Below are 16,698 nucleotides of genomic sequence, written 5' to 3'. Positions count from 1 at the left end.
TTTGTCGTAGAGACATGGGACCAACTGGAATAGGATACATGGACTTTGACCTTGAAAATGAGGTCAAGGTCAAAGTCATCAGAAAAGAGGAAAAAAATAACACTTTTTATACTCTCTTTCCTGCTTAAGATAGTGTTGAAATTTTATATGGGTAAGTATTGACTTCTTAATTGGTTTTGATAGTATGCATTATAACTTTGAACTTTGACCTTTCTGTGAATTTCGGAGACTCGCGTTAAAAACCTTGTTATCGCTACTCCTACTTAACGGAAAGTCGTAGAGACATGAAACCTTCGCTAATGAATTCACAGTAAAACCCTCTTGCAAAGAAAAAATAATCAATGGGATACGAAACCCCTTAAGCATAGTTATTGTCCCTGAAAGTTTCCAATATCATTATCTAAGCTTATAACTTTTATATTAATATAGATAGAGACATGGGACCACTTCCATTGAGACCGATGACCTTTGACTTTTAAAATGAGGTCAAGGTCAAAAGTCAAGGTCATCATCAAAATTGTTTTTTTTTTCATTTTCAAGGTCTTTCATAGTATTTTTTGCATTGAGAAGCTAACCGAAAGGAACCGAAAACCGCTAAACAAAGTTGTTGCCCCTGAATGTCTTGATTAACAATTTTTAAGCTTATAGCTTTTATATTAATGTAGATAGAGACATGGGATAATTTGCATGAAGATCGATGACCTTTGACCTTCAAAATGAGGTCAAGGTCAAAGGTCATCGTGAAAACTATTATTTTTATTTTCAAGGTCGTTTTGAGTTTCTAACATCATCTTAAATATTCTTAAATATCTCTTTTTAAATAATCGTAGGTGGAAAGCCCTTTAATTGTTCGCGAACAATTAGGATTACTAGTATTCATTTTGCAATGGTAAAATTATCTCACTTGATCATTATGTACATATTCATTAGTATCATTTATATCATCAACAGTATACACTGTTCAGTGCTACATACATACAACACCCTTTTACTTAAAGACTGCATTTTATATTGAACATAACTTTAAATAGAATTGAAGATCTGGACATTTTACTAGTAGTAAGTACACTATTTATTTCACTCTTCTTTACATCTTTTATTAATATTATTTGTGTAAAGTTTCGAATTTAGCATTTCTATTAAATTGAAGTTAGAAAGTAAATTCCATTGATATGATGAGCAAATTCTAGAATTTATTCATAATTAAATTCTGTATATATTGATCTCATGCACCATGCAAAAAGGCGGGATAATGGATAGATATAGTCTTGCTTTGCAAAAACAAAATCCAAACTCATTTCAATAAGTCTCATTCATATTCGAGATATGTGAGTCAGTACCTGATGCTACATGTGCATTTAATACATGTGATTAGAAGAGTGTGAACACAATCTTTCTATAAATCTAAAACATGATTCCGTAATAATGGTTATGCAAAGCCCTAACATGATAAAGCATACAGTAGATATTAACGGCATCCAGTAGATATTAACGGCAAACTGACAACTCAAATTTATGACAAACGGGGTGATTTTAACTTCTCCATCGTCAATTTCCCATATCTATGTACCGGTAGTAATATTCCATTTTTACCTGCACATGGTGTTTACATCTCTCAACTGATTCGAAACGCAAGAGCTTGTTCTGTGTATGGTCATTTTTTAAATCGAAGCAGGCTTCTGACAAACAAGTTGATGGTGCAGGGGTTCCAACAGTCTCGTTTAAAATCAGCATTTCGCAAATTCCATTGTCATTATAACGATCTAGTTTGCAAATACAATCTATCATTGGGTCAAATGCTGTCTGACATGTTTCATGCTGATTGTTAGGCCGTTCTTGACACACTGATTTTGACTACGGATAACTCTGTTTACCTGATCAAGATATAGGGCTCATGGCAGGTGTGTCCGGTCGACAGGGAGTGCTTACTCCTCTTAGGCACCTGATCCCATCTCTGGTATATCCAGCGGTCCGTGTTTGCCCAACTCTCTATTTTGTATTGCTTATAGGATTTATGAGATTGATCACTGTTCGTTATCGTCGCCTTTCATACAATATGTATCTATACAAGCGTGTGGAGAGGATTTACTCCTGTAAGTTCGTTTGCTTATTCCTCTCTGCGCTAGAAGGCACACAAGGTTATTGAGCTATTTTTCCACTTTTTCCTATGCCGCTGCTTTGGTTGTATTTCAGCGCAACCACTCGGTTAAATTTCCTTCTTTTTCAATTGTTTTTCTCCAACTCGTCATAGACCTTCTTCGAACACGTTTCCCAGCAAAGTAATGATTATCAGTTATCATCTAATAAACGCTGCAATGTGACTAGCACCAATAACACCAAACAAAAAACAAAACAAAAAAGAATCCCTCTGCCCGCAATCCACGTGATAAATCACTAGACAATACTAAAACATTGACGTTGCACAGAGAAAGCGGAATATCTCCATCAAGTCCCTGGTATAAATGAAACAATCTCAAAACTCACTCAATGAACTAAAGCAATGTTCCAATAGCTATAAATAAACCGAAAGTCATTACTAGTATCTCTCAACTGATTCGATACGCAAGAACTTGTTCTGCGTATGATACGTTTTTAAATCGAGGCAGGCTGACAAACAAAATGTTGGTGCAGGTGTTTCAACAGTCTCGTTTAAAGTATATGGTCGTTATAACAATCTAGTTTGCCAATACAACCCATCATTGGGTCAAATGCTGTCTGACTTGTTTCATATCGATTGTTTGGCCCATCTTCGCACACTGATTTTGACTACGGATAACTCCGTTTACCTGATCAAGATATAGGGCTCATGGCTGGTGTGACCGGTCAACCGGTGATGCTTTCTCTTCCTACGATCCCACCTCTGGTGTGTCCAGGGGTCCGTGTTTGCCCAATTCTCTATTTTGTATTGCTTATAGGTTTTATGAGATTGATCAACCAGTAAGGCCAGCCAGTAAAACAAGAGATCAACACAATGTCACTTTTTCAGGTAAGCTTGGCCTAATCGGGAAATGCACGTGATTGCTGCCTCGAACACACCCACATGCAGTGTATTGAAAACAAACTACATGACATTGTATTTTCGTCATCAAAGAAAATTGAGTACCATTCAGTGCCTCACCTAGAGGTCTTAAATACGATTCCACCAAGGCAAAAAAATATCAGTCATTTATGCCTTTCAACTACCTACATGTAGGTTATAATACGATACCACCTTAAAGGAACCAATAAGGTTCAATGACGCGGGCTATAGGATGTGGTAAAAACACTACGTATATACGAAAAACGGCCGAAAACCCATAAAACGACCCACTGAAAACGTGTCCGTCTACTACTCTTCTTGTATGGATAATACATCACATGTACTTCCATTCCGATATTAACCAGTGAACTTACATTTTAAGTCGTCGTTGCCATCTGATTCTAAATATCTTCTGGTGTTCTATATTCTCCAGTCTATGAATTGCCGCTCTAGCTGTTCTGAATATCTCTGTCCACCTAAGTACACACAGATTGGCTCACGTGGTCTGTTGTTTACTGTGACGATATCTCTATTCCTGTCGTAATCCCTCCTCAACGTTCTACATTTATTTTACAAGACAGTAATGTCGTCCGCAAAATCAAAGCCCTCCATTGATGCTGAAAAGTCACATCTGATTCCACTTTTCGCTCCGACTGTTTACTTCATTACCTAATCATTCCCATGGGGATCCGGGTTAGAGTAGGTCTTCAGTACCTCTTGCTTGTCGTAAGAGGCGACTAAATGGAGCGGTCCTTCGAATGAGACCGCAAAACCTGAGGTCCCATGTCACAACTAGTGTGGCACGATAAAGATCCCTCCCTTCTGAAAGGCCGTTAGCGCCGATCATAGGCCAAAATTTTGCAGTCCTTCACCGGCAATGGTGACGTCTCCATATTATGAGTGAAAGATTCTCGAGAGAGACGTTAAACAATGTTCAATCCATCAATCATTACCTAGTCAATTGCAAGAAGATAAAATATCTGACATAATACAACCTTGTTTTACACCAGCCTTTATTTGGATCTCCGACAGCTCATTCGAATCCCTCATGCACTCTATTGACCAATTTCACAAAATATGCAACTTGTGCTTTCATTTATAGCGTTCAATTCAGGAAAAAAACGCATACTTTCTCTTTATTTATTCAAACTTTTCTTTTAGGTAATGTTAACAAGAAAATACAGTGCATAATCTATGAATTTTGTTTAATATGATCAATATATAAACCGTATACAATGTGGATACATGTGTTACAAAATGCTAAGATACATGTAATAAAGTATTACAATCATCATCACGTAAATTATGGAAATAAATTACATATTGATACATTTTATTTATATGTTGATAGTACAATATCACAGCAATATCATCATATTTCTTAAGTAGTCCATGTATAATTTATAAAATATAACCTTCAGTTAAAAACGGATACGGCACATGTTCTTGCAGATTGCTTTTGTATTTCCATAATATGAAAACAACTCGGAAGAAAATCCGGATATATGGGTTTTGAATATTACAATATGATTTATTTTTCTTAGACAATATTTAAAAAAAATTATTGAAAAAAAAAATGTATAGATATTTTACCCTTAAATTCCTTTTTTTCTGTTTCAATAGAAATTGTTACAATTTCAAAGTTTGTTGAAAAACGTAATTTTGACTAAAAACTGATCAATAGCGTAGTTCCTGTTTTATCACATGAACATTTAATCAATACTGTTATGTTATATTGGTCTGTTCGATTATAAATGTCTTTAGATTTTTAACTCATTTCGCTTGTAATACATGCCAACCATGTCAATATTTAACACCGTTTTTAAGAATGTTAAATACTGCACTGAGATCATAAACCAATTAGATTTGTTTACAGTCTCTTACATCGACAGTACCTGGGAAAAAACATACAATTTATGAATGTATTGTGGTTCTCGAACACTACCACACCGAACATTTCTTCACAGGATTCATAAAGCTAGTGGCTGGGCAATTGAATGCTCTGGAGAAACCTGCAGAATTCTGCAAAGTGCCTATCACCCTGTGTGAAGAGAAAAGAAATTATGTAATATTGGTGCTCTGGCAAAGTTCCATATAATGATGGAACAACAACATAACATAACACCAGTATTGTGTGAAATATTGTCATTTATTAGATGACAATAAACAAATATTATCATTCTATATAATGATAACAAAAACAGCTAAGGGGAGATCCTGACAATACTGACAGCACAAGTTGCATCTATAAAAATCCCTGATAAAATGATATCCCCTGTTATACAAGTAAAAATAAAAACTTGACAAAACAAAATATCCAAAAATCATCGAATAATATATACAAAACAAAAAACATCAGCCAGAAAAGAAATTGTTGCATTTTATATGACATACTGAATAAAATAATAGTGCTATCTTTCTGACTTTAACCGTACCTGAATCTGCCCGGACTGTGTACTCCGGTCAGAATTCGATTAATGGCCGACTCTCTCCTCATATTTCCACACCATACCTTTCAGCAAGAAACGAAAAGTAGTATCAAAGTGTTATACATATCCTGAGTTTCAATCATCTACCTCGATTTACAATTTTGAAAATTTCATATGTAACTTAATTTTCTATTATATACATTTTTTATCTATGTATTACATGTATAGTACGTAATACAATAATTGTATGATATGAAAGGTGAAGATACCAAACAGTTATCAATCTCATAAGTCCTATAAGGAATACAAATAGAGAGTTGAACAAACACGAACCCCTGTATATACTAGAGGTGGGGCTAGATGCCTAGGAGGAGTAAGCACCCCCTGTCGACCGGTCATACCCGCGGTGAACCCCATATCTCAAATTCTCAAAAGAATTAGCATTCCATGCACATGCAGAATTTAAACAGATCCTTTGGTCGTTAGATAGAAAAAAAATACAGAACCTTTCAACAAACAAGTAGTCCACGACCAAGTTTGGTTTCAGACATCATGCCGAAAAATGTATTCCAATCTTACATGACATTCACCTGAGCAAAGTTAATGAAGAATATTTGATCATGCGTGTATTTAACACCAGGCAATTGTTCCTCTTCATACCCCCGAGATTCCACCCATCGTCTGTAGGCCTGTGGGTAAGCATTAACACCGTATAGAAAGCAGAAACAATGCAAGCAATTCAAATTCCAATTTTTGATGGAAAATAGATTAATAAAATAGGATATTCCAGCCAATTTAATATGTAACATTATTGAAAATGAATAACAGTATGATCAGGGGTTCTAAAACTGACCCTATAGCTTTCTTTTAAACCTCCATTGTCTGCAATGTTTTCTCCAAGAGTATTTATACCATTCATCTAAAAAGTATAACAGAAATGCTTTATCAACGCATGCCAATTTCAGTATTACAAGTTGATGAATTTGCTACATAAAACTGAAATTAGTTATTGACCTTCATCCCGTCAGCCTCCGGAACGGAGAAGTCGCCATACTGGTCAACCAGGCATTGGGTCTGATTTTTAAAGGCCCGTATCACTTCATCCGTCCACCACTGCTTGAGGTTGCCATCTTTGTCGTATTGTCTTCCTGTAAAATATATCACAATGATTAAAGGTTGTATTAAACTAGCAAAAATATTTCTCTGTTGAAGCTTAAATATTTCATTTTCTAGCTGTGCGCATTTGTTCAGTAAGATTTTGACAACGTTTGATAAGAGTTTAGGTTTAATCCACGAAGAGATGCAATATGATATACCAGTTGGAAAAAAGAATTAGATAAGCAATGTGTCCCACCCCCTGTCCTTGACCTTTACTCAGCATATAGCCACCGGAGAGCTATCAGATTCCCGAATATGAGATGTCTATATCTTTTATAACTACAAATAATGACCAGGTTAAAGTTTTATTCAAACTGATCGCAATAATACTGACAAATTTACAAGAAACTTACATCAAATTCTGCTGGAACCTCTTGGTTCAATTTCAAAGAAATTCTTTTTCTATATTTACATTCTACTTTCATTTCTGTTTCGTACTATAATAATCAAGATTCCTACGCACATTGTTCCCAACTGCATCGCATTGACGAGGTAAAGGCTGTCATTACAATTTGTTAGGAGGCATCAGAAACGTGAATGTTAAGTCATGTATACTAATGAGACTTGAACTATTTATACATATGAATTATTTGCCCTCCTGTTAGAATTTATGAATTTATTACCAAAGAAACTAAAAACAAAAGAACAAAAATTGTCTTGACTAAGAGCAGGGACCTATATACTTAGTATATAGGTCCCTGCTAAGAGTACACATCGATATGTTCAATGAAAAACAATACACATACATGTATGATTGTCTCTTTCAATGCGAAAATAAATAGGGGGAGAAAACCCACTCGTTACTTATCAAATTAGATATGCAATGTATGCAAGTCCATATACCGTAATTTGATTAAATTGAAACTTCAAATAACAACGTCGACTTTTGGTATAATTACGTTCATAGTTTTATAATGTAGGTCCGCAATTACTCACAGTCGTCTTTCGAAACCAGAAGTTAACATACATGTATGTACATATACATCTACATGTTTATAATAGTATTGACCTTGAAGTCAAGGCAGGTATCTCATGTTGAGCCTTACATACCAGTTGTCAAGTACTTATTTGTATAACAGTATTCGATTGTAGGTGGTCATTTGATCGAGAACACGTTATACACGTAATAGACGGTCTCAAAGTTAAACTGTAAAATAGAAAGATCGGATATCTGCAAAGATCGTATCAATGCCTACTGTTATAGGTAACCCAGTTCTGTCTTGCGATGGTATTAAGACATGATTGAGACACATGAAACGCAACGAAGACAGGGCCAGATATAGTTACTGCTTAATTAAGTACTCACAGAAAGTTACCGCTGTTCAATATCACCCTAGAACATACCTCGGTCATCAAATCCATGAGTGAGTTCGTGTCCAATGACGACCCCAATACCTCCGTAATTCATAGATCTACCAAAATACAAAAACTGGCATCATATATCAATATATTGTATAAACAGAGAGAGAGAGGATCCATGCTTCTTTTCAACCCGTGTGTCGTCGCGTCACTGTGATCCCTTAATTTTTTAAGTGATCCTCTCCGTAGTGAAGGGATAACAACTGATTTTATTTACTTACTTGGATTGTGTGCTGGAGAAGAATGGAGGCTGTAGAATTCCAGCGGGAAACACTAAAACAATTTTCAAAAATGTATGTATGTTTATAGAGTTATTCCACGACCACCACGACAGCTGTAAACCAGTGAACTATTGCATTAAACAGTTGTCAGAACAGGTCACAACAGCCAACACGCCATTTAACGAGATTCAATTGAAAAGCATTATTCATAAGACAGAGGGTGAAACTTACGGATTTCTTTTTCCTTGGTACCTTATTTTCATTTCATCTTTGATACATTAAAGGGAAAGACAACTCTAACCACATTGTTGCTTTTATGAATAGAGTATTACTTACTGATATCGTAAATGGCAGTCTTTAACAACAAAAATTCTTGAGGTAGGTAAATACTATTAGAAATTTCTGTCAATCAATTTTTTTTTCCATTTAAATAACTTTAACAACTCATAAACTAACTAAAAAACCCATATTAGACATACCTTTGCGGGTTTATTTTTATACTATGTGCTACAGAGCACATATACCCCCAAGTGCAAAAGCCAAATTTTAACACAAGAATGCATGATCTCATGCTTTATTAAAAATATGCACCAAAGTACATCATATTAAGCTATAATATATAAAAACCAATAGCTATTCATTTACTGAGAAAATTTTTAAAGATATTCAATTGAAAACATACACAATTGCTGTTTAATCTGCTCACATCCTTCAGAAAAAAATCACAGAATATCGCAATTTTGAAAAATTCTCAAAATCTAAATTGTTTACATGCCAGTTTTTCTTTAAAAATATTTAGAATTATATCTAAGGTTAACAAAAAAACATATTTTACCATAGTTGACCAGAGATATTTTGCAAAATGGTCTCTTGAATACGTAAACCCCCATTTTTAAATTTAAGTTTTACAATTATTCTTTGCACACTTTGAAAATAGTAAATTGTAACAGCAAATACAGTCTTAACATCAAGATTAACAGAATATGACAATATATATATATATATGTAAAACATACTGAAAATTTTGTCCTACCAGACAATTAGAACACAAGGAGGGGGGGGGGGGCACCCCCACCCCTTCCTTTTTCTCACAATTGTTTTGGTGTGTGTGTTATTCTTTTTTTGTTTGGCTATCAATCATATCATACATAAAAATACCTACATGATATCTCATACTTATAGAAAAAATAAATATAGTGTAACATATGTGTAGATTCTAGCAACTACAGCTCATGTACAAATAATTTTGTTTCTTGAAAGTACTTGTGAAGAAGAGTTCAAATATTCAACAACTTTGCTGATGATTTTATGAGGATTTATAATTCTGGGTTTCTTTGAACCAAACACAAACTCACTAAAAACAGTTTGAATTCCACTGTGAGGGTCACGCCTATGTATGATTTTTAACTTGTTCAGGCTTAGATTGCAAGCTATGAGCCTTTTAGAGATCAATGTAGATATTACATGGCTTTGTACCATTGGAGCTAGTGAGGACTTGATACTATAATAATTCATGGTAAATATATCTAAGATTCACATTTGAATGCTAAATTTGACTCGTACAGTTCTCGTAAACTACAAACATCAGACAAAGAAGTTATAACTGGAACTTTCTAGTCGGTGTTTAAAATTTAAAACCGGATACGTAAAAGCACGAACTTTCCTTATCATTTATTTTAAATTACCCGCCGCTAAGAGAGCGGCAACTAAAGTTTAATATATGACGTCACAGCGTCGGTTTCGGTTTATTTCATCAGCAGCACTGTAAATATAACAAGTCACGAACAGTTAAGTTTGGAGCCGTATAGATTTAAGCCTGTTCTTTCGCAAGAAGAAAACGAGAAAAGAAGACGTTCTGTCGAGTCACAGACCAGGAAGACAACGTTACAAAAAAAAAAAAACGTTACTTCATACAAATATCTCGAACATCAAATTGTCATTACGCAAATGATGGATCCACAGTTTACATAGTCTTTTCTTTTCAGATGACTTGGTTGCGTCAGAAATTTTGAGGAAAAAAATTTCACATCTCCCCTTCGCATTAGTGGAATTAATAGCTTGACAGGAAGGCATGAACCTATTTATTCGTAAAATCTACCACATGCACATCTTTGAGACATTATCTCATTAGAACCGGAACAGACCGTATGACGTCAAAATTATTGATTTTTGTGGTCTTGAATACAAAAGAGTACCACATCATGACAGTCTCTATCGATGGCGAGATTTTCAACGTTTTCAAATTAGTACTGAAGCTTATCTAGGCCGTATATCAACAGAATAGTACAAATGTTTATCATATAATTAATCCTATAATTTATTATGTAATATTTTTGGGGGGTTGCCTACCCCTTTAATGTGAAATTAACATCATGTTCCCCTTATTATTACAAATGGACACACTCTCAAAATTGTATACATAATCATTTGTATACATCATATCTTGAATTAGTTCTTTGGACCTAGAAAATCAATTGGTGAACGATTAAACAAGTTTATCTTTTAAAAATTAATCGATGAATTCGATACATTCTTAGAATGAAACAAAATCGGCAACAATCCCGTTATGTTTTCCAACAGCAGGGTTTCCCCTCGTGGACTTCTCGGAGCTCTACGGCGAGTCAGTCAGTGATGATAGCACAACTCGCCATGTCCGGTCGATCACTCGGCATTGCATTAGTTTCCGTTTCACAAATTGAGACAGTTGAAAGCGATATATTTACAATGAAAGCTGGGAAAGACAAATTCTAAACGAACACAACACAAACTTGACGAACGTACATAATGTAGCACTTGATAACGGCGATGATGTAGACGAAATCGACAATTTACCAACAGAAAATTGCGCGAATAATTCCCGAATTTTAAACCGTTTAATAAAAATTGAAACTTTTTCAAATGAGCACGTCAATAAAACACAGACATTTATATTTTTACATTTTGAATTCTTTTGTGATATATTAAAACGTTAGCAATTATTACACACGTATGCATATATAGTGAATACAAGGGAAGCAACTCTCATTCTTGTCAACATTCTGCACTCCGGACTCTGTGCAAACCGGCCAATTTCGTTGGAACCACACATAGCCGGTTTAGACAGATTATACTGTATATACATATTCAAAGACTCATTAAGGTCCTTGATAGCGAAGACATACAGTAAATTAAGAGAGTGACAAGTACATGTACAACGAAGAGAAACCCCCCGAAAATAGGACAAGACTTATGTAAGAATTACTCAACTCTTGTATAACTGTCCTACTTACTGATCCTGTTTAAAACACTGTTGTAATAGGCGTTGACAGTGGCAGGTGCAGTGCCCCAGCTGTTAATTAAGAAGAGAAAATCCATTAATGGCAGCTCTAGAAACCACCATTATAAAACGTTATCACGAGTGTTATGTAAAACTCACTCATTTTTATCCACATCAAATCGAAGGTACCGCAAGGAATCAATGGTAGACCGTCTCAAATTTGACAGGACGTTTTCAAAATAGGTATCTGCCTTTGCTGTATACTGAAGATGAAAATCATAACCTTATAACAAAGTACCTTTAAACTGTTTATTTTCCGGGAAGATTGAAATTATCTCCTATTTGGTATACACTTGGAGGATATGATTTAAATACTTACATTTTCATAATAACCGTCTAACGCCGTAGTATTCAAGATGAAGTCTTGGTACCCAATCTTTTCTTGAACAAATTTTGCCTGACATAGATTAATCAAAATATATGTTAATCTTCCTCATCCAAAGTTTCAGATAAAGAGTCAGAGTTAAGGATACGTTGTACATCTACTCAGCAGTCGCAAGTGAGCTGTAATTATGTCGGATCTGAACCGCAAAAAATACAATATTAAAAATACAATACTTACTGATCGCTGTAAACCATCCATGAATAAGAAATGGATAAAATTTTGTGTATACATTTACAAGACATTACAGTCTGTATAATATTTCAGTGTTTAAAAAATTATAACATTATTATGCTCGTCTTTAGACAGGATATAGTATGGTGCAGCGATGTCTGTATGTCCGTTCGTCTAAGGTTTTTCTGTTAAACTTTCTATTTTCACATATCAAGCTGAAACTTGTTGTTTAGTTTCTTTGTGGGTCACTCGAGAGTCGAGAACGTGTTGCAATTTTGATCTATTTCGACTCCCTTGAAAGAGTTTTGTCCCCTTATTCGAAAATTGATATTATAAGGATGGTACACGATTTGTCTGTCTAAATCCTCCCACATTTTAAAAAAGATTTTTTTAATTTTACAGAGTGTTTGTATGAGTCATTGAAGATGTGCATGTAGCATTGATTTTCTTCATTTTTAAAAATATAAAATGACAGGTTGTTGAACTTAGTAAGTTTTAAGGAAATATTACACAGAGAATACACGATGTGTCCGTCTAACTACATGTACTCACATAGTTTTTAAATAAATAACTTATTTTACAGAGTGTTCGTATGAGTATTGAAGATGTAGACATGGCAAAGATTTTGATGTTCTTAAATTTTTGAGAAATTAACAGGTTGTTGAACGTAGTCAATTTTGAGAAAATATTACGTAGAGTAGACATGATTTGTTCGACTAACTCCTCCAACAGTTTTCATTTGAGAATTTGTATAGGTATTGAAGATATGCATGTGACAATGATTTTGATTTTTTGTTGTTGAAGTTTTGAGAAAAAGTTTTTGAACTTAGTCAGTATTGAGAAATATCACAAAGTGAGTACATGGGTTGTCTATTTAATCCTTCTCACACTTTTCAAGCTAAGGCATTTGTAAAACAACTTGAAGATTTGTGTATTGCAAGACTTTTGACACCCAACCATTTTTTTATGTTTGAAAAAATCACAGGTTACGAACTTGGTCAATTCTGGGAAAATATTTTACACACAGAGCTCCTGGTTTATCTATCTACCTCCTGTCAGTTTCTTTTATCCACACGATGCAAGAAAAACACCGTACATAAGCTTGTGATTGGGCATACGAGGGTGAGTCAATAAGCAACCAGCCTGACTTATTTCCGGTTGAGATCCACCTATTCTTTTTCGATGTAATTGCGCTCTAGGTGTGATACACTTGCACCAACGGTGTTCAAGTGCCATAAGCTCAGAACTGAAAAAGTTGGGGTCCTTTCCATTTACCCACTCCTCAACTGCCGTCACGAATTCTTCGTCAGACCGGAAATGACGTCCATGGACATCCTTTTTCAAGATTAGGAATAAGAAGAAGTCGCTAGGAGATAGGTCAGGCGAATAGGCAGGATGTGGTACTGATTTATACCCGTTTCACTTTGCAAGTGTGGACTCTCACGTTGTCCTGTTGCAGCAAAACACCTTTAGAGAGTTTACCTCGGCGTTTTTCATGGATGGCGGTTCTCAGCTGGCCTAGCAAGTTTTCATAGTATACTCCATTTATTGTACTTCTCTTGGGTAATAAAGTTCAACATAATAGCGCCTTTTGCGTCCCAAAATATTGTGACCATCACCTTGCCAGCAGATGGTTGCGTCTTGAACTTCTTTGGCCTCGGGGACCCAGGCCCTACCCCCTGACGGCTCTTGATCTTTATTCTCTGGCTTATAATAATGAAGCCAAGTCTCATCTACAGTCACAAGACGCAAACGAAATTAATCTTTTGACCCAAAATGCTTCAACAAGGCGTTGCATACTGATGCTTTGGTTGTCATTTGCTCATCGCTAAGGGATTTGGGAACCCAACGGGCTGTTAGCTTGCGCATACCTAAACGATCATATAAGATTGTTGAAACGCTACCATTTGAAATGTCTAATGCCTGCGCTATTTCTTCCACCTGAATTCGCCTATCAGAGTATACCAGATCCCGAACGTTCTAACACAGTTTTTCATCGGTGGCATCCAGACCTGGCTTCATCTTCTAAAAACGTTGTACCTCGTTTGAATTCCCCTATCCAGAATTTAACCTGAGCATAAGATGGTGCAGAGGACCCATAAACATCGGCTGTATATTTCCTCGCCGTTTATTTCCTTGCCTGTTTTACCTTTTAAATACAAGTACCGAATTATAGCACGGTACTCAACTTCAGATGAAAAGCATGCCTTTGCATCATGAAAGAAAGCTGTGGTGAGCAAGCTCACATACCCCACGCTCCAACATTGCTTGACAATGCCTCACATAATGAATGGTAATGTTATGCAATACTGCAAGAACAGGATAGACGGACTCAAAATTTTAAGTTCAATAGGGGCATAACGCCCAGAAAAATTATTGAATTAGAATCTTCTGAGAATATGCACATCTACAACAGTGTGCCCTTATTAGCTTCAAAATTTTACGAAATTCTGTTGAGCGGTCTCAGAGGAGTTGCGCTGACAAGTACAGGACAAACGGGCTAGAAATTCTAAGTTCAAAAGGAGCATAACTCCCAGAAAAAATATTGAATAAGAATCTTCTGAGAATAGGCACATGTACACAGCGTGTCCTTATCAACTGTAAAGATTCACGAATTTCTGTTGAGCGGTCTCAGAGGAGGTGCGCTGACAAGAACAGGATATACGGGCTTGAAATTCTAAGTTCAAAAGGGGCATAACTCCCAGAAAAATTATTGAATCAGAATTTCCTGGTAATATGCACATCTACACAGTGTGTCTTTATCAACTACAAAGGTTCACAAAATTCTGTTGAGCGGTTTCAGAGGAGTTGTGCTGACAAAAAAAGGAACTGATGGATTGACAGACGGGGCAAAAACATACCTTTTGCAACTTCGTTGCGTGGGGTATAACTAGCCATGTTTGACAGGGGATGCTTACTCCTAGGCACCTGATCCCACCTCTGGTGTGTCCAGGGGTCCGTGTTTGCCCAACTATCTATTTTGTATTGCTTATAGGAGTTATGAGATTGATCACTGTTCGTTATCTTCACCTTGCATTCAATATCTTATCAAAAGAATGATTCGATACGCGTGCAATTTTGTACCCAGGTGTAAAACATCTATTGACACAACGCATGAAAATCGTGACTGTCTCGGTCAATCGGAAATGGGATAGGTTGCTTACTTATTGACTCGTCCTCGTTTTATATACTATCTCCGATACTCTTGTCTGACCAGTTCAAGAAAACATTTCCGAGTACCTTTTCTTTTGCGAGCGTTCTAGTAGCGTCATCCATCCATTTGTTTTCATCCACAAGTTCTCCAAAAGCTGTCCTCAAATTATGAATCATATCCAAAGTCTAAAAATGTTTGATCACAGATTCATGTCAATATTAACCTCATCAAAAGAAATCAATTTTGTTTCATCGAAAATAAGAACAAAAAATCAAAGGAAACATTCGACTCGATCGCAATTTTTTTGTTTGATTTCACCTGTTCTTTTGCACTTTCATCGAATGCTTCTTTAACGAACAGACGACCGAGAGACAACCCATAGTAATTGTTGACGTAAGACGCACAGGTCCGCCATCTTGCTCTGGGAGTGGATGTTCCAAATAACGCCTGCAATGGATATTTGACAACTTACTTTGAATTATCGAAGCAAACTACATTTTATATGATTTTGATTCTGATTATAACAGGTACAACTCAGATTTTTGACTTTGTATGGTATACTGATACACCCCGTTTCTTACCTTGTTATACTCGGTCACCAGATCTTGAAATTTTTGAGACAAATTATTTATCCTGTTTTTCATGATACGCCAGACAAGGTAGTTTGCGACGGTTCTAAAAGAATAATAACATAATGTTTAACCCACAGAACGCTTGAAATCCATTGCATGCATATGATTTGTGCATTTCACATTGAAAACAGCGTGTAGTTTTGATCTCTCTAAGATGTTTTCTCCCAAATTATCATCGTTCAGCTTCGAATTGGCTGATAATGTATTCAAGTCCTGATTTTGTATGTACAGAAATATTTTCAGTCAGTCGTATGATACTCTGCTTCTGTTTTATTCTTATTATAGATATTCATAACCTTTCATCTGTGTACATGTATCTGGCTGTCTATCCATCCACCTATCATCCATCTTTCTATCTATTCGTCCGTCTATCTATCTATCTATTTATTTACATGTATATGTTATCGCGTTCGATATAAGTGAGTACTCTGTACCTTTTAGAATATTTCCCCAGAACTTCAAACATTTTTGAAAAGTATGGAATGGCTCTAACAATAATTGTCTCGTTTTGGGGGATATACACATCAACTCCTTCAATGGCCATCACACGTGTGATAAAATTCTCCCAGTTAAAGCTCGCCTACAAAAAGATATTTTGTATTGCTGAAAAGGTTAATACTAGACTAGTATATTGTAAAACAAAAGAAAGAAATGCTTATATTTACACTTTAAAAATTATATTTTATATTATATCCATTTTTAAAATCTTTAATAGTAGATTATTTATCATTTTAGCAGGACTTGCATCAGCAGGAACAGTGTAATTTTCGTTCAGTTTTTGCATTTCTATAGGATTATACAAAGCAAAGCTGTCCCTCCTGTCCTCATCTCTCATGGAAATCTGAAACAGAGGA

General features: G+C 35.5%; 1 protein-coding gene across 2 annotated transcripts in view; it reads right to left on the bottom strand.

The window, feature by feature from the left end:
- Nucleotides 1-4,145: 4,145 nt before the first annotated feature.
- The window catches only part of LOC125681313 (neprilysin-like), a 34,791-nt gene continuing 22,238 nt past the window's right edge, over nt 4,146-16,698 (bottom strand). The window contains exons 8-22 of one of the 2 annotated variants that reach the window (XM_048921349.2): nt 16,590-16,685; nt 16,279-16,424; nt 15,794-15,887; nt 15,531-15,659; nt 15,299-15,397; nt 11,822-11,899; nt 11,602-11,705; nt 11,456-11,514; nt 8,187-8,238; nt 7,951-8,018; nt 6,463-6,596; nt 6,302-6,367; nt 6,039-6,137; nt 5,455-5,531; nt 4,146-5,060 (exon numbers count right to left, since the gene is read on the bottom strand). In XM_048921349.2, coding sequence (XP_048777306.2) covers nt 4,961-5,060; nt 5,455-5,531; nt 6,039-6,137; nt 6,302-6,367; nt 6,463-6,596; nt 7,951-8,018; nt 8,187-8,238; nt 11,456-11,514; nt 11,602-11,705; nt 11,822-11,899; nt 15,299-15,397; nt 15,531-15,659; nt 15,794-15,887; nt 16,279-16,424; nt 16,590-16,685 — 1,401 coding nt within the window. In that variant the 3' untranslated portion in view covers nt 4,146-4,960. The remainder of the gene's footprint in view (nt 5,061-5,454; nt 5,532-6,038; nt 6,138-6,301; nt 6,368-6,462; nt 6,597-7,950; nt 8,019-8,186; nt 8,239-11,455; nt 11,515-11,601; nt 11,706-11,821; nt 11,900-15,298; nt 15,398-15,530; nt 15,660-15,793; nt 15,888-16,278; nt 16,425-16,589; nt 16,686-16,698) is intronic. The other variant, XM_048921356.2, reaches the window with a different exon arrangement.

Source organism: Ostrea edulis, chromosome 1, assembly GCF_947568905.1.
Source record: "Ostrea edulis chromosome 1, xbOstEdul1.1, whole genome shotgun sequence".
NCBI classification, from domain to species: domain Eukaryota; kingdom Metazoa; phylum Mollusca; class Bivalvia; order Ostreida; family Ostreidae; genus Ostrea; species Ostrea edulis.
Note: the sequence above shows the minus strand (reverse complement) of the source record. Positions and strands in the feature narration are given on the sequence as shown.